Below are 24,820 nucleotides of genomic sequence, written 5' to 3'. Positions count from 1 at the left end.
TTTATGTTTGATTTTGTCCATGAGTTCATCATGATGTTTTGCCTTTTCTTCCAGTTCTGTTAAATCACTGTCTGCAGCAAGCTCAACTTGATATGTATGTGAAATTTGTTTTCAGAGCCCCAGCTGCTGATTCCAATTTTCATTTGGCTGCTGCATACTGACTATGCTGAGCAACTGAATGCAGCTTTGCAGGAGATACTCTTAAGCTAGTATTGAGCACAGATTTTTCAGGAGTCTGCACCTTCACATTACTGTCATTTATATAGTCTGGTGATGATTGTCACTTGCTTGTTTTTCATTAATAAGTTTGATACAGGTTGGACACATTTTCTCTCCAGGAATAACGCTAAAGCCTCTCATTTTGAAGGTATTTGCCTTTTCTAAAGTAATTTCACACAATCCAGATGAAACAGATCGTTTATGACGCTTGAAGCCATCACAGCAAATTTTCTTATGTAGAGAGAATCTGCATAGGTACCTGTCTTTGTGTTTAACACACACACACATAAAACACTTAAATTACAATATAAATGACTGTTGCTTCACCATAATAAAAGTTCTTGCTCTTCACTGGTCAGTGCATTCACACACGTCAGGCAATTATCTTGCAGATCCTGTCCAAGAAAACACTGCCTACTTGTACTTTCCATACTGCTTCAGTCATAAAATCAATATTTGTTGTAAATAATTCAAAAGATGACTGGTGTAACCTAAAAAGTAATTAATGAAAAATCATTCTATCCCATTGTTTCATTACAAAAGTGTTTCACATTATTGTTGTAACATTAGGGGACTTACTTTTGTTTTAGAATGAATAGTTAAAAACTGCAACAATTGAATTTTTAACCAATAACTGACTCTGGGTACAACTCAGTACAAGAGCTCAGAACTGCATGCTCAGTGAACACATGACTCAAAACAAAGGGACTGGATGATGCAATACATGTAGTGGCAATAAAACAGTGTTCTCAGATATGTTTTGTTCCTATGAAAATCCAGTGTAACCAGCTTCAGTGATTTAGTGGTGACATGGTAGTCATGAATTAGCAACTTCAAAATTTCTTTTACAATAACATTGTTTTTCACAGTTCCCATTATTTCTACAAACTGATTCTTTTTGTGTGACATAGTGGAATATTTATAATAATATTGTAAATTTTTCAAATGTATCAATGAGTGGGCAATACCATAAAAATTTATAATGTCACTGGATGGATTTTGTTTAAAAGAAATTATTTACAATTTTTTCTGAGATGTAGATGATGGATATTCATTACAGGAAGCATGACTATAAAAATATAAACCTTCCTATTAAACTCAAAAAATTTCAAGCTTCCACTACAAAACTTGTAGGAACTATTTTTAAATTATAAAGGAGCTCGTCTATGAAAGTTTGAATTCCTGAGTCTATACAACTTCTTTTTATCATAAGTGAAAAAGTAATTGACCTGCAACATTTACATTTTGGAAATGTGAATATATCTAGATAAACTTTCACTACCCAAAATTTCAAGAGTGTCATTTCCTAAAATTTCTGGATGATTTGATGTGAAATGACCCACCTTCCTTCTAGCTACTGCCCCACTTCTCTCATGAGCTGTGTTTGCAAGGTGAGGGAACATACGATTCACGCCCAGCTATTATGCTGGCTCGAATCTCACAATTTACTAACCACTGCACAGTGTGGATTTTGAGCATGCAATTCCGCAGTTGACAGTCTCATCACTTTGTCCACACGTCTCATGAATGGTTTTCTGCAGAATCTCAGACTGTGGCCATGTTTTTCGATTTGGAGAAAACCTACGATACCTGCTGGAGGACTAGTATTCTCAATACTCTTCACACGTGGGGCTTCCTTGGCCAGATGCCCTGTTTCCTCACGGACTTTTAAAAGACCGAGTTTTCAAGGTATGTGTGGATTCTACCTTGTCAGACACCTTTATCCAGGAAAATGGTTGCCTCAGGGTTCCGTCCTGATCACCATTGACCTTATAATGGCCTGTCTCCCGCCGGGCATCTCTGGCTCCCTTTTTGTTGACGATTTTGCCATCTATTGCAGTTCTCCACAGAACTCTCTCATTGAGCGGCATCTTCAGCGATGTCTCGAACATCTTTACTCATGGAGCATTGACAATGGCTTTCGTTTTTCCACTGGCAAAACTGTTTGTATGAATTTCTGGCGACGCAGTTGGTTTCTTCCACTATCTTTACATCGTGGGCCTGTTGTTCTTCTGTTCATTGAAACTAAAAAATTCCTGGGGCTCATGCTCGATAGGAAACTTTCTTGGTCCTTCTGCTTGTCTTAGCTGGTGGTCCATTTCATGGGTCCCTTGGTGTCCTACACGTCCTCAGTGGTACTTCTGGGGAGCAGATCGAACCACCCTTCTCTGTTTGTTCTGGTTCCTTGTTCGTTTGAAACTTGACTATGAGTGTTTCGTTTATGCACTTCCATCCCTCTTATGCTGTCTCGATACTGTCCACCATTGTGGCATCCATTTGGCCACTGTAGCTTTTACACTGGCCCGGTTGAGAGTGTATGCAGAAGCTGGCAAATTACTGCTGTCCTACTGCCTTGACTTTCACCCCAGCAAATATGCATGCCATTTGTCTGCCATGCACGGCCACCTGTCATATGCCTTATTCTTTGATGACTTCTTTGATCACCAACCTGTATGGGGCACGTCTCTCTTCTCTGTTACCTCGTGGACTTCTGCTTTCGGCTTTTTCTCGGCAACTTAACTTCACGTATCTGCCACTTTCCCGATTGGTGTGAACCCTTCACCACCTTAGCTTTGTGCTACAGCCCTTGTTCACCACGGCCTTCATTCACTTCCTAAGGACACTACTCCAGCCTCACTCTATCGCCTTCAGTTTCACGACCTTAGCAAGGAACTTCGTGATAATACCTTTGTGTACACTGATGGTTCCCAGACTGACTATGGTGTCAGGTGTGCCTTTGTCATTGGCACCGATGTCTTTCGGTATTGGCTTCCGGAACACTTCTCAGTATTTACAGCAGAACTCTTCGCCTTGTATCAGGCCATATGACCCTAGTTGTTCTTGCACCCTAAACCAAAACAAAAACAACAAAAAAAAAAATCTCCAGTGCCTTCAGTACTGTTGACAAAAATTAGTAGACAATCTAAGGGGTTGAGTAACAGACAAACAAGATGGGGAGAAAATGTAAGTCAAGATTAAAAGTAATGAGGGGGTTAAAAAGACTAAGAAGAGCCTTCCGCTAGAGAATATTCATGGAGGGGGAATGCCTGACTTCGTACAAAATTCCCTAGGTATTGAATACCAAGCAACTAATTAAAGTGCAGGACTCACCTATGTCTCCTGTGATATAGGCTCTCTTGGGATAGCTCTTCTCTAAAAAGATTGTGTGGTGATTATTAGGGGAAGGGACCAGGAAGAGTTGACAAACTTGCCTGACAACTGAGGTGGTCACTGGGCTCATAGCCGAGAATATTACTCACACACCATGATGAAATGGCCTGTTGAACATGTACATCCAGAGCTTCAGGAGCCACCCAACACGATGGATGTAATTTAGGGATCACCCTTTATACAGTCACATTTACATTCTAATGTCTGGTAAGAGGTTACTTGTACAACCAATTCCCAGAAGTATTTAGTGTAATTGGAGGTGTTCTCAATTTCTGTTATTTCGAGTATTTTCAGTAGGCATTTTTAGGGTAACAGTTTCCAAACAGCAACTGCCAAATAATTATGGACACAGTTGCAACCACTGTCTTTCATGAAATAGATGTGAGCCATTTTCTTTTTTCCGGCTGTGCTGGTCAGATAGTGCCAATAAAGCATTCCTTTCAATCAGTTTTAGCTAATGAGGGAGAAATACAGTTTAACAGAATTATAAGTACCATCTCAACCACACTGTTCAGAGAAAATTTGTTGGATGAATTAAGTGAATCATTCCTGCTTGTAATAGTTGTAGATTGTTGCAGTTTGTAATCATTATGTTGACTATTATCATATCTTCCTTGAATATGGAACAGTGGACCAGGAGTCAGTTATTCTTAAAACATTGGACAGTCTTCATAAAAATTTAGATTTAATCTGTAATTAAGCATTACATTGTACCAAGTTCAGTTTCTGTAGTGTTATATTTTGCTTCAGATCACCAACACATACGGTACAATCCACTGAAAGATGAATGGGTTCTTGTGTCACCTCATCGCATGAAACGTCCGTGGAGTGGTCAAATTGAGCGTCCTCAAGAAGAGGAAATTCCAGAACATGATCCAAATAACCCGCTGTGTCCAGGTGTTACAAGACCTAATGGACAGGTAATAAATGATTGCAATACAGCACGGAAAGTAACATTTTATGTGAATGGCAACTGTGCGTTTACTGGACTGTCCACAATATTTTAATGACACTCCATTCACACTTTCTGATTTACTAAATAGTTATTAAAATTACTTTGAATGAACTGTAATACAGAATAATGCAGTTAATAATAATTCTAAGTAAATTTTATCCATAGTTGTGTGTGTTAGAAATATGCAGTTCTTGTAGAGTAGTCTCGTAGACAGTCTCCTTGCTGAAGTGGGGATCTGCCTTCTTCAGAATCGACGGTACCAGCTCTTGGTCTCCTGTGCAGTCAGGATTCAACAGTTCCTTGGCAATCCCATGTATTGCATTCTCTTTGTGTATGAGGGGTGTTGTCCTTGTGACACCCAGCCTTGGGTGGGGGTACAAGTTGGAATTCACCTTGCTTCCCTATGGCAAGGTCTCCGTCTCCCTCCCTGGGCTGTGTTCCTTGTGTTTTCTCACGCACTTGGACATGGATTAGGACTGATCTCTTGCAAGATCCTAAATGTTGCCCCCATGACCTTTTGACATTGTTACATAGAGTTTTTAAAAGAGTTCCAAGGTGCTACCATCTTTTACACCAATGGCTCTAAATCTGTGAATCGAGCAGGATATGCTTTTACATCTCTTGCCAGTATGGAAAGCCATTAGGTGCCAGGAACATGTAGTGTGTTTATAGCAGAGGTGACAGCCATTAGCAGAACCCTCCATTTTGTTAAACAGACTTCCCTTGACTGTGTTTTAATATGAACTGACTCAGTGAGAAATCTCCAGGCTATTGACTAATGTTATGCTTCTATTCTGTTGCATTTGTATATTGAGCAAGAGAAAATGATCATCTGTTGCTTCTGTAAATGACCTAACCTCTCCTATCTAAACTCAGGATCCCTATGTGACCTATATAAGGTGATGTCAAAAATGTTGAAGTCTTCCTTCAGTTCAGGTTCTATAAATTGACCCAACAGTGTTTGACAAAAATGGTGTCCCATTTCTTCCCAATATACTCATCTAAGTTCCCGAGAATATCTGTTGCACTTTTGCATGGACTATTTGGACCAGTTACAATCCTAATGATGTGTCTCTGAGTTCCTTTGGTGTCTGCAGTCTTGCTTGATACAGATTCCGTTCAGCAGAATCGGTCACACTAGTATGTTGTAAGTGATTAAATTGATAGATTAATTGCACTTTTCAAGTTCCCTTCCAACAAATTTAAGTATTCCATTTTCATTCACTATGTTTGTCCCTAATCACAATGTTTCTTAGCATTATCCCTAAATATTTAAAGATTCTGATATTCTCCGCATCTTCACCATTACTCTTATAATGTAATACTGTTCTTTCTCTTCATTATGAGGATTGACATAATGTAAGAGACAAACAATAGCACAGCCACAGTGAACCAAAATTATTCTTACCCCACATATCGGCGAGCAGCGGGTGACAACATAGACACAAACATGAAAACATTCCAGGTATTGATACAAGCAGTTGCTGAGAATAAGGGAGAACACAATATGAGAGCGAGTGCCTGCTGCGCTGCTCTTATAAAGTGGAGGGCTCTGGTAGATGGTGTGGTGGATGCCATGCCATGTGGCCAAGATATGTAACCCACTGCCTCTGGTGGCCAGGCTGCGCAGATGCCGTTAGCAGAATATTTGAAGTATAGAGTACCAGTGACATCGTGATGTTGCATGTATTGAAGTGTTATGTACAGGATTTTAGCACCCATTATTCCTTGGAGAAAGGGCGGTCCACCAATGTGGGCACTGGGGCGACTGTTGAAACATCCATGGCCTCTGTGGCAGAAGCTGCAGATGATGATGATGGCAGTGGTGGCATGGGGATGTTCCAGGTTGGAACCAGGGAGTAAGTGCAGAAGTGGTGCAGTCACGGATACATGCGATGCCTGCTGTCCCGCAAAATACCATGAGAGAGGACCAGTGAAAAGGGTGCTGGTAGCATACCGAGTTCTATTAGTCCAAAATTCAACAAGACAATCATATATCTTCAAAAATATTCTTACTGTTTCTTTGACAAGATAGCATATATGAAGGACCATCTCACTGTTATTCAGGATTTGTCAACGTAGTACAATGCTAATCAGTGAGCCGAAATATAACACATGGCATACATAACATGCTTTAAGAAGATAGGACAGGTAGCCTGTGGGGATAGGGCAGGTGGTTGGCCATGGCCTTGATTAAAAAACTATCCTGGTACTTACCTTAGCAATCTAGGAAAACCACAGAAAGCTTAAATCAGGATGGCCGGACAGAGCAGCTTCATCCCCCAAATGTGAGAGCAATATCCTCACAGCTGCACTGCTGCATTTGGTAATTCTCTATTACCCAATGTTTCTTCATCTACACACACATTGTTTCAGGCAACTTGCAATATAAAATGTTGTTTCCTTGTTTACTGCCCATACATTGAGAACACCCACTGATGACTCCTGGGCTGTTTCCTGTCACTTGCTATGTCAAATGTAGTTCCACCCCTGATGGCCACACTCAGTAAGACACCTACTAATGACTCCTGGGTTGAGAAGATGGTGCTGTGCCCCTTGACTCAGTTCCGGACTCTTCTCAACTCTGTACTGCTGTCGACCTGAAAAACTCAGCCAACAGACATTGCTATCATGCTTTATACATCTTGACATATGACCCTTGTGAAAGCAGTAAACAGTAATATTGTACTGAATTTTGTCAAGTTGCTGTAGTTATCCCCTTTCAATTACTATCCACTACTGTGGGTCCTCTAACAAGGGAACCTCCCCATTGCACCCCCCTCATATTTAGTTATAAGTTGGCACAGTGGATAGGCCTTGAAAAACTGAACACAGATCTATCGAGAAAACAGGAAGAAGTTGTGTGGAACTACGAAAAAAAAAAGCAAAATATACAAACATGAGTAGTCCATGTGCAAGATAGGCAACATCGAGGAAAGTGCGAGCTCAGGTACACCGTGGTCCCGTGGTTAGCGTGAGCAGCTGTGGAACGAGAGATCCTGGGTTCAAGTCTTCCCTTGGGTGAAGAGTTTAATTTTTTATTTTCAGACAATTATTATATGTCACCAGTGTCGTATAGAGTATATGATACGTGTTTTCCTGTGGAGGAATCGGTTGACCTAAGACCTTGCGATCAAATGTTTTCGGTTCCCATTGGAGAGGCATGTCCTTTCGTCTACTAATCACACCGTTTTGCAGTGCGGCGGTCGCAAAACACAGACACTAAGCTTATTATAGTGAACAGAGACGTCAATGAACGAACGGACAGATCATAACTTTGCCAAAATAAAGAAAATAAATTTTTCACTCGAGGCAAGATTTGAACCAAGGATCTCTCGCTCTGCAGCTGCTCACGCTGACCACGGGACCACTGAGCTCCTGAACTCACACTTTTCTTGATGTTGCATATGTCGCACATGGACTACTCACTTTGTATATTTTGCTTATTTTTTTCATAGCTCCACGCAACTTCTTCCTGTTTTCTCGATTGATCTGTGTTCAGTTTTTCAAGGCCTATCCACTGTGCCAACTTATAACTAAATCTTAGGGGGGTGCAATGGGGAAGTTCCCTTGTAAGTAATCTTTAACTGTATAATGTGCATTACTTGTGAAGAATGTTTTATCTGTGTTTCTAAACAAATAAATTTTAGTAATCTTTTTCATTTCCTCAGGCAATTTGTTATACAATTTTATTCCCTGATATAAAATGCTGTTCTGAATATTTTTTCTTGGGTAAATGGAACTGCAAACTGGCTCTTATTCCATGATTATGTATAAAACTATTAGTGTAGTATTTTTTAAATAGCTCTTTAGAATGAGTCCAACTACTATTTCCAGTTGTTATTCTTATGGCCTTGCCCTGTATTTTATAAGCCCTGTCCATGTTTTTTTTTTGCCTCCAATTCCCAGAAAAGACTCCCATAACTAAGAACTGAGTGTATGTAAGCACATTATGTCATCACAACACATTGACTGTTACAAAATGATGCTAACACTCTGAGAGCATAGCATGCTGATGACATTATTTTTTATATGAATGCCTGGTGTCTATTCTTTTGGACATGTCTTAAAGAATGGACACCATGCAGAATCCACTGCTGTGATGCATTATATGTAAATTGAAGGTGGAAGGGGGGGGGGGGGGGGGAGGGGAGGGGAGGGAAGGGAAGGGAAGGGAAGGGAAGGGAAGGGAAGGGAAGGGAAGGGCTTACTGATGTCAGCTGCATTGGGATATTATGCGGAATCAGCAGCAACAAGTGAAAATGTGTACTGGACTGGGACTTGAATCTGGGATCTCGTGCTTACTAAGCAAGTGCAACAACCACTGCGCCACCCAGGATACAGTGTTCATCACAACAGCATGGACTATTTCGGCATGCCTCATGGCCAACCCATATTTCCACCGATCACCACCTATCCACAGTCCCTGTCCATTTCCTCCATGCTCGCTACTCTCAGGTTCCTGCAGGAGGTTGGATGTACTTGTGAATCTGCACTGAAGAAGGTGGATCCAATGCCCATACATGCGGATGAATTCTGTGAACAGACATCACACATTGATTTCTTTAGTGCAGATGCACAAGTACGTCAGACCTTCTGTGGAAATCTCGGAGTAGTGAACATGGAGGAAATTGACAGGAACTGCTGATAGGTAGAGCTTGGTGAGACTGTGAGTCGGCCGTGAGGCGTGCCAAAATAGTCTGCGCAGTTGCGATGAACACTGTGTCTTGGGTGACACAGTTGTTAACTCTCCTGTGTAGTAAGCAGATGATCCCAGGTTTGAGTCCTGGTCAATGCACATTTTCACTTGTCAATTTCCTCCATGCTCGCTACTCTGAGATTTCCACAGAAGGTCGTACATTCTTGTGCTTCCACACTAAAGAAGGTGGCTCCATTGCCCATCTAAGTGAATCAATGTGTGATGTCTGTTCACTTATCCGCATAATGTCACAATGCAGCTTACGTTAATAACCCCTCCCCTTCCTTTTCATTTCCTTTCTTTCCATTCCACCTTCAATTTACACAGGACATTCTTTTTTTCCAGTATCTTTGTTGGTTCACTCCATGTTAGCTGACAATCAGTGTTCATCCCCAAAAACTTGGTGTTTGCTACACAGTCTTAGATTTATCATTTATGTGTAATGTGATAGAGTTGCTTCTTCTCTTTATGCTGAAATGTATACTGTTTATTTTCGTTGTGTTTCATGTTAATTTATTACATGTCGTCCAGTTGTAAACACTCTTGAGGGTTTCATTTACGTTCTGTAATAGGACTTCTAATATTTTATCAGTAATTATGATATTGCTGTCATCAGCAAAGAGAACGTTTCCTCCATGTCTTAAACTACCAGGGTACAAAGCAACACAATAGAGGAAAGGAAATTCAGTAGTAACCTGAGGTACTAACCAGATTGTGGCAGATGTTAAAAGTGACCACCATTCATCTCTTGGCATTTTTGAGCCCTCCTCAGCAAGTTGCTAAACAATTGGACCCAATATGCTACCCTGAGGAACACCTGTGTTTATGTGTTTCTTGTCTGACCGTTGTTTTACTAAAAATTTATCAGCAGCAGACATGTGAACAATCTGCACCTTTTGCACCCTGTTTTCAAAGTCCATTCATCTGCTGTTCCTCTTATACCTAATGGTTATAGCTTTCTCAATAATGTTTTATGATCAACGGTGTCAAAAGCCTTGAACAAGTCTAAGAAAATGCATGTAACACAATTATCCCTATCATGAGCTTCAAGTACCTCTCTTGAGAACTCTGCAATGGCTGATATTGTACTTCTGCCACTTCTGAAAGTAACCTATGCTTTGCTAACCTTTAACTGCTATCGATGTGCTCTCTGAATTCCGTACTGAGCATGGCTTTGTTGTCACTGTACTGCTTACCAAATGCTGCTAGCTGTGCTGAGAGATATGAAATATTATAATCAGATTTTTAAGAAAACTATTCTGTGAAAAAATTAGATTTTTGTTCATCTTACATTCAGATATATTCTCAATAAAGGACTGAATTTCCTTTCATTATTTGTCATAGTTACTGTGCTGCATCAAATTAAGTAAAACACTGCATGACATTTTAAAGGGTTTGTAGAGGTGAAAATGCATTGTGTAAACTCTGTATATGGTTTATTTTAGCTCGATATCGCAATGTATGAAGTGTAGAAAAGATATCGAAATTTTATTTAAAATTGAGTGGAGAAAGATGTCACATTTCTTTCTAGAGCTATTTGTTTTTGTATTTGCCAGATGGTTGGACATGTACATTGGGAATAACAATCTTCATATTTCATAAACAGTTAAAGATATCGAAATGAGATTTTTTTGCAAGTGACAGTGCCCAAATAGGCCTGTATGTTGTATGATTAACCCTCAAAACTTTTTTTTTTTTTTCCACCGAGACATGTAAGTAACTCTTCTGCAGCAGTGAAAGGTTGGCAGGATGGGTCGTGTAAACTCGTCAATAGTGTTTAAATACGTCCTCAGCAGCTGGGGAGTGGGGTAGCATGGAAGCTAACTTATCCTCAGCAGTCAAAGTGTTACTCATGTAATTCATGAGTGTCTCTTTCATGATTGCTTCAATTATTTTTGAGAATGATGACAGCATTGAAACTGGCCTGTACTTTTCAGTGCTTTCCGAATTACTTTTCTTTAGTAAAGGCACCACTCGTGCATCGTTTAGGTACTCTGGGTAAACATATGAACCAAAGGATTCATTTATTATGCTTATTAATGGGGGCTTGTATGGTATCAGTCCACTCCCTGAGAACAGAGACTGGAATGTCATCTATGCTTGGTGATTTATTTTTTAATTGTTATACTGTTTTCCTGACTTTTAGCTCTGTTGTGGAAATCATCATCATTGTGCTTGCTGTGTAAGTAAATGTGGGTGATACGTATGTTTTAGGAAGATTTTGCTACAGGTTCTCTGCAATACCAGGGAAATGATCATTTACAAAATTTGCTAATGCCATAGGACTTTCCATTATCCTACCCCATCCTTTATTTGTCTGCCTTTCCAGTCTCCTTTTTTATGACATCTTACAGCTTGCTTAGTTCCTGTCATTCCCTCTGGAACATAGGGCCATGACGAGATTCCTCCATTTGGTACAATTTCTAGCAAGTCTCTTCACTTCACTCCAGGTTTTCCCATCCTCTGCAGCTTCTCTCTCGATCATCTTTTTCCACATCTGTTTGGTGCAACCAAGTTTCATCAATGTATGCCCAGTCCAGTTACATTTTCTTTCTTTGATTTGTATGTTGATTGGTTGCTGATTTGTCTTCCTCCAAAGATCTTCATTTGTCATTATATCTGGCCACCTCACATTTAAAATACGTAGAGACAGCGATTGATAAAAACTTGGAGCTGGTTTTTGATGTGGTTACTCACCTTCCAAGTTTCACTACCATACAACAGAACAGCCTTCACATTGCTATTGAAAAGCCGGAGTTTGGTCTTCTTTGAGGTGTTTCTGTTTCTCCAGACAGGGTACAGTTGTACAAATGCACCATTTGCTTTGCGGATGCGACTACGGATGTCCTCCTCAGCGCCTCCTGTAGTCGTGACTCTACTTTCAAGATAGAGGAAAGATTGGACCTGTTCTACGTCCTTTCCATTAACTATATGATATCACTAAGATGCTCTCAAAGAAAAGCTTCCAGAGGAACCGACCAGTAAGGAATAAGAAAGGAGAGATACTAACTACACATGAAGAACAATCATGTAGGTGGAAGGAACACTTTAAAGAAGTTCTAAATAGAGACTTTGGTGGGGAGGTAGAAGAACAAGAACAAATGGAATACAATGATCCTAGTCCCAGCATTGTTGTAAATGCACCCACGAAAGCAGAAATTCGTATAGCACTGAAGCGGATCAAGAATGGGAAGGCACCAGGACCAGATAATATAACATCTGAGATGCTGAAAACAGACTTAGACACCACTGTTGAGTTATTGCACATCCTCTTAGAGAAGATATGGAGAGAGGAAAAACTGCCAACAGATTGGAAATGAGGTATTATAGTAAAAAGACCCAAAAAAGGAGATGTTACTAACTGCAACAACTGGCGGTGCATTACCCTAATGTCAGTACCGAGTAAGGCACTTTCGAGGATCAGTTTAAACTGCATTAAGGATTCTGTGGAAGCACAACTGAGGAGAGAGCAGGTGGGTTTTAGAAAACATCGAAGCTGTGTGGACCTTATCAATACTCTCAGAGTTATTCTGGAACAAAGTGCGGAGTGGCAACACACCCTCTACCTTACCTTCATTGACTTTGAAAAGGCTTTCTACTCTGTCAACCGAAGAGTCATATGGGATGCTCTTGCAAAATATGGCATTCTAACAAAGATTATTAACATCATCAAGGAAATGTATGAAGGCTATGAATGCCAAGTAATACATAATGGAAAACTAACAAAGCCTTTCCAAGTTAATTCGGGAGTACGACAAGGATGTATTCTTTTGCCAACACTATTTCTTTTGGTGTTGGACCGTGTGATGAAGAGAGTGATGGGGGGAAGAGAGGTGTACAATGGGGAATGTGGGATAGGCTCGAAAATCTAGATTTCACAGACGACATGTGAGTAATGGGACAACAATATCAAGACATCGAAGAGAAACTGGCCAGGTTACAGAGAGAGACAGAAGTTGCAGGCCTCAAGGTAAATGTTTGCAAAACTAAAGAAATGCGGATAAATTCGACCATCATGAATAGGCTGGCCATTAATGGAGAGGACATTCTACAGCACTTTGCATTTATTTTCTGCATTATATATTAATGTGTCGTTGAAATATATTTTCACTGCAGCATACCCTCTTGTGTATTTTTTTTATACCTCTGATAGGACTCTAGGAACTGTGGATTAGTGCTGCAGTGCAAGATGTATTTCACACATGTTCATCTTTGTGAAGCTATGCTGATTGTTTGAGAGAAGCCTCATCTCCTCTGGGAACATCATAAAGTTTGAGCTTAGAATGTGCTTGGTGATCCTGAAATAAAAAGGTATCAGTGCAATTTGTCTGCAATTTTTTGCATCCACTTACTCTTTTTGCAAACAAGTGTGTTCTGCATGTTTTCCAGTCACTAACTTCTGCCTAAGAGATTCTTGACAGATATTGATTGACACAAGCTGTCTAAATGCAATGTGACGTATCAATAATTGCTGCTGGCTGGCATGTTGTAGTACGCCAGTTCAAACCCAGCCACCTGCAAAGGATGGAGGGGAGGCAAGGGAGTGCCCCAATATACAGTAGTTTTTGCATTGTACCACTATAAACATATTGGTATGCAAATAAGGCAGAATTACATCTGCTGCTAAAGTTAGTGTTTGGTAAACGATTTAGTTTCCGTACAAAAATATTGGAAGGAAAACTGTCAGATTCAAGATCTGTATCACATGATCATAAATGAAATATATGGTTAAAAGTTTGGATTCTTTCATATCTTATAGTCTGACATCATGGCTTGCCTTTAGAGGTAATTGTTATTATGATGTTTTGAAATTAAGAAACCTGTAGCACTTAATTTGGAGATCTTGCAGTGAAAAATGTTGTCACTTTACGTTCAGTGGATTTTAAGGGCATATATTACTATATGCGGTATGCAGCCATCATACCGAAATTGTTTTCAAGGGTGGATGGAGAGTTGTATCTAAATTCAGTGTGAAGGAAATGTAATTGATATACTGACAGTACGCCACTGTGTGCTACAGTCAAAATTGTCCCTGTTCACTATTCCAAATTCATGTGTTGTGTTTCTATTTCTTATGAAATTTACCACATTGGTCACGTCCACAGTATAAGTTTTCATTACAGCTACAGTGCACAGTAACGAAATGAAATGAAATGAAATGAAATTATCTGTGTGACACATTAGCATAAGAACAAAGCACTGATCCATTAATGGAAATGTTGTGGGTTCAATACAGTCAACTGTTTTTTAAGATTGTTTTTATTTGTCTTAAGAAAACTTATGTTCGTGTAGTAATGCAGTCATAAAACTAATAGCACTCATCTTAGGTTGTATAATACCTTTATCAATGTAATAAACTGTTTTGTTGTTTATATATAAGAAAGAAACATTCCAGGTGGGAAAAATATATCTAAAAACAAAGACGATGTAACTTACCAAACGAAAGTGTTGGTATGTTGATAGACACACAAACACACACACAAAATTAAAGCTTTTGCAACCCACGGTTGCTTCATCAGGAAAGAGGCAAGGAGAGGGAAAGACGAAAGGATTTGGGTTTTAAGGGAGAGGGTAAGGAGTCATTCCAATCCCGGGAGCGGGAAGACTTACCTTAGGGGGAAAAAAGGACAGGTATACAGTCACGCACCCACACGCACGCACACCCACGCACGCACGCACGCACGCACACACACACGCACACACACACACACACACACACACACACACACACACGCCCACACACACGCGCACGCGCACGCGCACGCGCACGCGCACGCGCACGCGCACGCGCACGCGCACGCGCACGCGCACGCGCACGCGCACGCGCACGCGCACGCGCACGCGCACGCGCACGCGCACGCGCACACGCACACGCGCACGCACACACACGCACACGCACACACACACACACACACACATATATATATATATATATATATCCATCCGCACATACACAGACACAGAGAGAGAGTGTGTGTGTGTGTGTGTGTGTGTGTGTGTGTGTGTGTGTGTGTGTGTGTATTTTCCTTGGGTTCAGTTTTTGGAAGATTTTTCTCTTCTAAAGGTATACAGAATTGGAATATATGAATCATTGTGTAACTTTTGTTTATATCAAAAGCCATCAAAAACATGAACAAACATTTAGTAATTATTATCATTCAACTGTTATTGATAAGGCACCTACAGTTACTTCCAGAAAACATGACATTATTGAGTGGCTACAATAAAACAAACATTCCTATACCAGATGACTGTAGAAAGGGTGAATTACTAGTTTTTCATGGCTCAGAACAAGCCATCTTTACCTCTGTAATCTCTATATTGTAGATGAACTAGCAAAAAAATGTGGCTGTAGTATCCTCAGACTGCCATCATATCACTGCCATTTCAATTCAGTTGTGCTCATATGGGCGCAATTTAAGTGTTGTGTGGAAAGGAACAATAAAAAATGTGTCCTGGTGGAAATGGAAAGCTTGACAAATGATACTACAAGCCGAACATCATCAGATTGGCAGAATGGTGTAAGACACATGAAGGAAGTAATCATTAAAGTATGGGAAAATTAATGTCATGGATAATAACATAGAACAACTTAGTATTTCATTAAATTCTGACAGCAGTTCTAGTGACTACACAAAAGATATTGAAAGTGATTAAGATATAACTGATGTACAACAATGTGTTACCAGAGCTCACTTGTGTTTGTCTCTTACAATGCTCTTAACTGATTTAGACACTCTGTTACTTTGCGACATGTGTGTGACTGAATGGTCATCTTATTGCTGTTATTTATCTATAACTTGTGATTACAGCATCTTAATGCATCGCTCTACCTACAGAAGCAGCGGGCACCACTACAGATTCGCACATGTGCTGAGTAGTCTGGGTTGTAGTTGGGGGGGGGGGGAGGGGGGGTACTCTCCATGTCAACCATGTTTATGTTTCATGATTGGGCTGTTTTCTCTTAATTTACAGCTCTCATGTCATTTGTAAACAAAATGGATTTCTGTGGCTGGGAGCTATCAAGTGAATTAAAATACAGTCACATAATTATGGAAGACTAAAATATGTTATTAGTTTCAGTTTTCTGATTTCATTTTATTTCCACATTATTGGCAATCAGGCGTTAATTGTCTTGCAGAACAGTCAAGATATTTTTGTTGGTTTGCTAAAGAAATTTGGCTTTTATTGATCTTTTCTGCAGAGACAGCCAATTTATTTGAAACAAAGTGTTTCATTCCACACTATTGGCTAGTTTCAACTGTTCCCTCAATGTCAAGTTCACATTTTCATCCTATGGCACCTATGACCTAATGCTATAATAAAGAACCAACTATGAAATGATACAGTACTGGTACTCAAAGACAACTGGCATCCCGAAAACCATGCTGAGAAGCTCAGTACCACGTAAGCGCCTATATCAGTGTGAATCTGGACACATGAATGTGCAATTTAAGCCAAATTACGCAATTCAGCATGGTTTTTGAGAGTCCATTGCTCTTGGAGTATGCTGATGTCCTGTTTCTTTTATGACATAATGTAAGATCTGTTAATGCTATATATATATATATATATATATATATATATATATATATATATATATATATATATATATATATATATATATATATCTAAAAAGAAAGATGATGAAACTTACCAAACAAAAGCGCTGGCAGGTCGATAGACACACAAACAAACACAAACATACACACAAAATTCTAGCTTTCGCAACCAATGGTTGCCTCGTCAGGAAAGAGGGAAGGAGAAGGAAAGACAAAAGGATATGGGTTTTAAGGGAGAGGGTAAGGAGTCATTCCAATCCCGGGAGCGGAAAGACTTACCTTAGGGGGAAAAAAGGGAAAAAAGGACAGGTATACACTCGCACACACACACATATCCATCCACACATACACAGACACAAGCAGACATTTGTAAAGGCCTTTGCCTTTACAAATGTCTGCTTGTGTCTGTGTATGTGTGGATGGATATGTGTGTGTGTGCGAGTGTATACCTGTCCTTTTTTCCCTTTTTTCCCCCTAAGGTAAGTCTTTCCGCTCCCGGGATTGGAATGAATCCTTACCCTCTCCCTTAAAACCCATATCCTTTTGTCTTTCCTTCTCCTTCCCTCTTTCCTGACGAGGCAACCATTGGTTGCGAAAGCTAGAATTTTGTGTGTATGTTTGTGTTTGTTTGTGTGTCTATCGACCTGCCAGCGCTTTTGTTTGGTAAGTTTCATCATCTTTCTTTTTAGATATATTTTTCCCACGTGGAATGTTTCCCTCTACTATATATATATATATATATATATATATATATATATACGAACAAACGTAAATCTTCACTGGAAGATGACTAAGTAGCAAATGTGGTCAGTAGTATTGAATAAAATGTTTCGTTTCAAATATGTTGACAGCTTTAGCAGAATTTTACACATCTGCCTTCCGTGAAACACAATGTTTTTCAATCACAAGGCATGTTTCAACACTAGTCTGTTGTGTCTTCTGGGCTTAACGTTATTTCTTAATTTGTTTTGTTTATTTCTTAAATTTACACAACACAATTCTTCAGTAAATTAGAAGCTGGCAGCACACTGTGTTTTATCATTATTAACTCCCAACAAAACTTTATATTTACTCCTGGTGTAGAATATAAACTGCCAGTTATACACTTTCTTGGATTCACAGATTACCTTCTTAATTTTTTATGAAATTTGAAAAAGTCATGAAAAATTTATCATATGTAGTTCTGGTATATACAAAAAAACTGTTCTTTTTATTTTTCCAAGAAATTTGTATCCCTTCTTACAAACTTGTTGCAGTACTGTGTGAATGTAAACCTGATTGGAAATGCTAAATAACAGTATTGCAGAGAATGAATAAAAGCAAAAATCTATGTTAAAATCACCACATAGTGAAATATTAGGGTACACTGAGTTGTAAAGTCTAATTTTGAAATGAGTATTATGCAAAGTAATGCTTCCTTATTTTGCATTCTTTATCTGGGTAGGATATGATAAAGCAGTTGCCCTAAGTACAATAACTCTGTATGTCCCCTCCAGACAACATGCCGCAGTGCTGCACATGGTCATGTGATACGCCACTATATACGAAATTCCAAACAGAAAGGCATATGAGCAGAGAAAACACTGAGGATGGGCTTCCTACATCATCGTAGCTGTGCACACACATAGTAATGCCTGTTTTCTGGCACTATCTGGCAACTACTCAAGCCAACCTGTTTCTAATAGGTTGCAGGAAAATATTGTGAATGGTTGTTTGAGAAGTGTTACTTTCAAAGTAAACTTCCTTTTATACAAGATGAATTATGTTACATGTGAGAATGTGCAACGAATTTGTTAAATTGTACAGTGTTTGATTCTCATTCAGAACTAAACACTTTGGGGACCAGCCACTTAGAAAAATTTTGGCCCCAGCAGATCAGCCATTTATGTCTTTATTTAAAATTTTGCTAACACATTTGTGTTTGATATATCCTAAAGGGTAACACACACAAAAAGGGACCAATATTATATGTGAAATCTTAGCTTTGCTTGTTGCTATACTATATATAGTATTAATTCAAACTATTAACTTTTTCTGTTTGTGTGTTTGTGCTACTTAACAGTGCTGTTGCTGTTGGCTGACTACATCACGTGTTGTATGCTCTTAATATGTGTTCTCATTGGCTGGCGAGATACGTGATTTGAGCTGTGATGGGCTGACAAAAATGCATTGCAATCTTGATTATAATGCTTCAGAAACTAATGTGCTGTATTTGGTGGACTTTGTATTTGTACTTTCGTAACAATAAAATACACAGTGTACATGTTGCTGTGCATTGAAGATCTTTGCAAAACATGTTGTTTCATTTTAAATTGCTGGCTACCACAGCTGAACTTCCACATTTTGAAAGAAATAATCCACATTGGCTGTAGAATACTTTTTTATTAAGTCACGACCAGTTTTGTATCACTAGAAGATGCATCCTTAGGTGATCTGTACAAATATGGAAAAATTCTTTTGTGAAGACTCCTCAATGGTGTAAAGAACAAAGGGATAGTGGTAAGTAGTATTATGGAGTTGTGCTTGAAGAATATTCACAAAAATTATTTTTAATAGGTCATTGCCGAAAGGTAGCTGCCTTACTTAGAGCCACTCCTAATCATTCATGTCATGTTGAAAATAAATAGTGTGCTAAAACCAGGAGTTATTATTTAAAACAAAAGGGGTAGCAGACCCTATAAAAATAAAATCTGGATAAAAACTAGTAATGCATTGAGACAATATCAAAGTGTGAACCCAGTAAACGAGAAGAGACTTGCACAATCGAAAAGGTGGTTGAGTGACAGCAGGCAAGGCAGTACTGACTGCTGTGCAATGGGGAAGATGTTTACTGGTGGTATCAAAGGTAATGTGAACAAAACCGATGCTATGAAGGGTATCAATTGGGGGAAGGGGAAGGGGGGGGGGCAGCTACTTAAAAGAAAAAAGTAATAAGGATGAGTCCCATTTATAAAAATCCTAAAGGTGAATAATTAAAATGCAAATATTAATAAAACCAGAGTAATAATATAAATTCCCTCTTTCACAAATACAGTTTATAAAATACTGAAAGTGGCTGGTTAAAAGTGTAAAATATTAATAAAGCCCGAGTGGTAATACAAATTCCCTCTTTCACAATTACAGTACCATATTGTGAACAAATGCGAAGGGCTAGTCTGTGAAACTAAAGAAACGTGACCACCCACAAGAAGAAGATAAGGAACTGTTCAAGTCCAGGGCGTTCCTTCTGTATGTCAGCAACCTTTCATCTAACATAGGCAGAATCCTAAGGAAACATCAAGTTAAAGTAATCTTCCGGCCACTGGCCAGTGCCCTTCTCAGTTCAGGGAATTTTTTTAGAGCATGGTAAATCTTTCTTAAATATTAAGGGTATGTCCTTTGCTTTCATAATGTAACCTTTATAATCTTTTGGATGTTGGTGATATGGTGGCCAGTTTCACACAAATGCGTGTTTAATGCTGACTTACTGTACGGTAATATTTCACACAGAATCGGAAAATGTGAGACTGCAAAGGATATAATTTCTGCTTTTTACATCCCAAAGAATAATGACCAAAAACTCGGGCATAGGGAGACTCCAACATGAGATAAATTTAAGCCATCAGGGATTTATAGTATCACTTTTGACGATTGTAATGCTATGTACGATAAATAGGTCAGACAGGAAGAAACTTTGGAACCTGCTTCAGAGAAAACATCAACAATTCCACTTCAAAGTGACCACTGAGTGCACATTTGCTCGAAACTGGGAAATGTGGGAAAAATTCAGATTTTTTTTTTTTTTTTTTCTTGTCCGCGTATATATTCTGGTCTAGGAGGTCAGTTGTCTTCCAACTGTATGTTGGTGTTCATAATAAACTTGCTTTCAGTGCTACTTGTTGTACCTCATTTACAACTCTGCTTTCAGATTGGGTTTTGATTGTTGTTAATGATGTGACATTGTGTGGTGGAGAGGTCAGGTACTTCAAAACATATACACAACCATGGCTCCAATTAGGCTATGTAAAAACTGTTGCCTACATAGATAGGAACCAGATTAGAAGCAGCTGATCATTCCTAAGGTTTGTGTATTCAGAAGATCACTGAATTTCAAAACATCAAGAATTCAACTGCACTTCAGGGATTCATCAATGTTTTCTGGAGATGGTGGCCAGAACCTGGTGAAATCTCCAAGAGGATTTGACCGAGCTGCCAAGTGCAACAGGTAGGATGAGAAGTTGTGTTTCACAATTGTGTACACGTATTGCAGAAGCTGACAAAATCTCACACTTGGTGAAAGGATTCGGAGACTCTTCTGGTAAATGATCTCACAGTGACATAGGAATTCATCAAGTGGTGCCAGTATATCAAGGATATGCAACAGAAAAGTCAGACAGAAGAGGTATGATCGACTCCCAAACATGGTCCTTATGATAGTTGTGGGAGATCACAGTGACCTTGCCTCTCTGCTATTCCTTGAAAGAAGAAAAGAAATATAGCAGTTTATGGCATGTTGGACTTACGCTGCAGCCATCAAACGACAGCCCAGTATCCAACAAACACAGATATGATTTCCTCCACCACGTATAACAGCCTGCAGGACAGCAGACATTTGGAGGACAGAGGACAATGTTCCTTTATGTTTCCACTGTGAACATATTGAACATGTATGCTGCTTCAGAGAAAGAAGTTTTACTCATCAGTATAGATGCTCAGATAAACTGTGTTACTGAGTTTCTCCTGGTGTATACAACTTTCAGATAACTTCCATGATTCAGCCACGTAAAACTTTCAGAACATCCTGCCATTTTTAAGGCAAACTGCAATGGCCAAGTGACGTACATGCCTGTCCGTTGCAGTTTGCCTTGAAAATGGCGTGGTGTTCTGCCGAAATATCGGCAGTCGCTGAAAGTGTTACTTGGCTGAATTCCCGGAAGTTATTTGAAACTGTGTATCTTTTGTCAGTTGCGAAAAGCTACTCAGGCTCACAAAAGAAACCTACATATCAGCAACAAATATAAGTGTTACAAATGGTCAACAACATCTTTGGATTATTAATTGTCATGAGGAGCCACAACTCATCCTTAAAGGTAAATGCATAAAAATAGAGACAAACCATTGCTGGATGGGAAGCTCAGTGTCATCAACAAAAAAGTATGCTCTGCTGGAACTACACACAACGTAGGGGAGGAAGTTGTTATCAAACTGCTGATAGGATCTGGCCTGTCCGAGGAACAAGTGATAGCCATTCTGCATCAATTTCCAAATACTTTCAAATTCTGTGTGGAGAATAGACAAACCAATCAGCCAATTATAAAACACAGTATCAGCACTGAGGATCACCTACTTAATAGCCAATGCTTGTGTAGCTTGTCACTAGCTGAATGATGTATAATTCAGGAGAAAGTGGAGAAGATGCTGCAGGATGACATCATTGAACCTTTGGAGAGTCCTTGGTTCTCTCCTGTGGTCATCGTGAAGGAGGAGAATGGCGAATGGTATTTCCCCATCAACTATTGCCAGCTGAACAGAATCACACAAAAAGGTGTCTGTCCATAGCTGTGCATTGATGACACCTTTGACTGATTGAAAGGAGCAAAGTTTTTTAGCTATGGACATGCAGACAGGCTACAGGTAAATCATGGTTGACAGAACTGACAGGGAAAAGGTTGCCTTGATACCTCCTGATGTCCTCTGTGAATTATTTTGTAGAAGGCATTTGAAGAACATCTAAGCTGCCTGACAACTGTGTTGAAGTGTGTTCAGACTACAGGTCTCTGCCTGGATCCAAAACAGTGCCTCTTCAGTACCCAAGAAGTAAAAATCTTTGGTCATCTAGTTGGTGACAGAATCCATCACAATCCAGAGAAATTAAGAGCAGTCACAGATTTTCCAACTTCTCAGCACGTTTGTGATGTGAGATATTTTCTTAGAATGTGCTGGTACTCTCTGTATCAAGGCACATCCCTTGCAAGGACTACTGCAGGGGACTTCAAATTTTCTTGTAATGAGGCCCAAGAAAGATCTTTCGCTGTCCTTAAGGAGGCCGTATTATCATTTCTCGTTCTAGCATTGGATGAGGAGAATGCTGAGACGGATCTACTATCCGACAGTGTATGTTATGAGATAGGTGCAGTTCTAGTACAAATTCAGTAATGTGCTGAAAAGGTTGTAGATTATGCTTCCAGAGTACTCTACAAGTTTGAGATGAATCACTCCAAAACTGAGAAAGAGTACCTTACAGTTTGAGCCATCAACTCGTGGCCATATTTATTTGGCAAATTATTCACTGTTGTGGTGGACAACCATTCTCTGTGCTGGCTAACTAGCCTGAAAGATCCATCAGGTCAACAAGTGAGATGGGCGCTGAGGTTTCAGGAATACCTCATCATAGGGTATACAAAAATGACATAAACACAAGGATGCTGATTGCCTTTTAAGGAATCATTTGCTAGAAAACAGTAGTGTGGAAGAAACCTCAGTTATCTCTGCATTAAATGAAATAGCTGTTGAACAGAGGGAAGATTCACCATTGCTGGAAACTGCAGAAGCCTTGAAGGATGAGGAATCGACCAAAATGTGATTCCAATTAATAAACAAAAGATTGTACAAGAGGAACTATGATCCATTGGAGTGGAGATGGTTGCTTGTTATTCCAGCCCATCTATGGCCAGCTATCCTACAGTTTTTCCACCACCCTCCAACATCTTGACACCTGGGATTCGTGAAACTCTAGAGAGAATTGGATGCAGTTATCATTGCCAAGTCTTTACCGATCTGTTCGACATTATGTGAGCAACTGAAAACTGAAGGAATGGCAGCTACAGAAGCGTGTGCTGCAATTACCTCTGGGGCATCTGATAGCTATCACACCTTGAGCAACACTGTCCCTCTGAATTGGAGTTGACCTCTTGAGATTCCTAAAGTCAGTAAATGAGAACTGATAGATAAAAGTCTGCTGTATCATCAAGAATGCTGTGCCAACTGTTGAAACTCCAGAAATTGCAAAGTTCCTTGTAGAAAACATCTTGTTGAAGCACAGAGCCGCTGTGTGATGATCACTCATCATATGGAAAGCTGCATCAAACCAGCCTTTTGAGTGAAGATCTCAACAACAGAACCATCGTTGATTCTCCTGGATCATAGACATTTAATTATTATTTAATTTTGAAACTCACCTAATTTATCATATTTGACCATGTGATTACTTATAAAACATATATTTTTTTTAAAAAAACTAGAATACCTGTAAGACACATGTGTAAGGGTATGCGACCCGACCCTAAGACTATATAAATTAGCAACTATTATTCAGGATTGTACATTGGCCCCACCCATCTTAAATGATTGGTGGTTGTTCCTATTTGCAAGAGGCATCCCAGGTAGTAAGTAAAAAAGTGGGAACTTTACAGAGTGACTGACAAATGTAAAAGCATGAATGTGCACCACATGCACATCTCTGCCTTCATTTGTTAATTGCTGTGGAAGCTGTGTTGTATAGAACTGAGATTGTCCCAATTACTTTTAAGGAGGAAAAGATCCAGGAAATATAGGGAGAACCCTACAGTGACATGAAAAGGACATGTAAGGCCCAACACTCACATACTTTTGCAACATTATTTGCTATAACAGTGAAAAAAATTCTCCAAATAGTAAACATATAAGCTCAGAATGAGAGAAATTCAGAAAATGCAAAAAGAAAAACACACATTTATATTAAAATGCACTTGTTAAAGTGCAGAAGCCACAAAACATTTTATCTCCACCAAAAAGCTAATGAAACCTTTACCTGCAAATACTGCACAGTGCCTACACCAAGAACAATCAAAGGTGAATCTAACAGTTTTTAGTACTGTAACTATATCCTCACATACACCATTAATAGATAACCAGGGAATAAAAAGCAGGAAATATAAGACAGTCAAAAGCATTTAGTAATAGTTTTATGTGACTAATCTGATGACACTTGTACAGATGATATCGATGAGATGTCTTGTGTGTTGGAGCCACTGAACCACTCATCCAATCCACCATCTGGTTTAGGCTCCCCAATTCTGGAAAGGTAAGATGAAAAACAAAATTCTGTTAAAATGGCTCCTGTATTGCATTGGAGTGTTAATGGCTTTAAGACTCACATGGAGCAACTGAGGCTTCTAGCATAGGGATGACTTGTATTTCTTGCAAACACATTTTAAACTTACTCATGTCCGTGTGATGATGGGCTATACCATCCAG

The 24,820-nt window shown here is 39.4% G+C and overlaps 1 protein-coding gene across 2 annotated transcripts in view; it reads left to right on the top strand.

The window, feature by feature from the left end:
- The window catches only part of LOC124721689 (probable galactose-1-phosphate uridylyltransferase), a 172,946-nt gene that overhangs the window by 25,382 nt on the left and 122,744 nt on the right, over positions 1-24,820 (top strand). For both annotated transcript variants that reach the window (XM_047246768.1, XM_047246767.1), the window contains one exon: positions 4,141-4,310. In XM_047246768.1, coding sequence (XP_047102724.1) covers positions 4,203-4,310 — 108 coding nt within the window. In that variant the 5' untranslated portion in view covers positions 4,141-4,202. The remainder of the gene's footprint in view (positions 1-4,140; positions 4,311-24,820) is intronic.

This window comes from Schistocerca piceifrons, chromosome X (assembly GCF_021461385.2).
Source record: "Schistocerca piceifrons isolate TAMUIC-IGC-003096 chromosome X, iqSchPice1.1, whole genome shotgun sequence".
NCBI lineage: Eukaryota > Metazoa > Arthropoda > Insecta > Orthoptera > Acrididae > Schistocerca > Schistocerca piceifrons.
The sequence above is the reverse complement of the archived record's forward strand: the minus strand, read 5'-3'. Positions and strand labels throughout refer to the sequence as shown.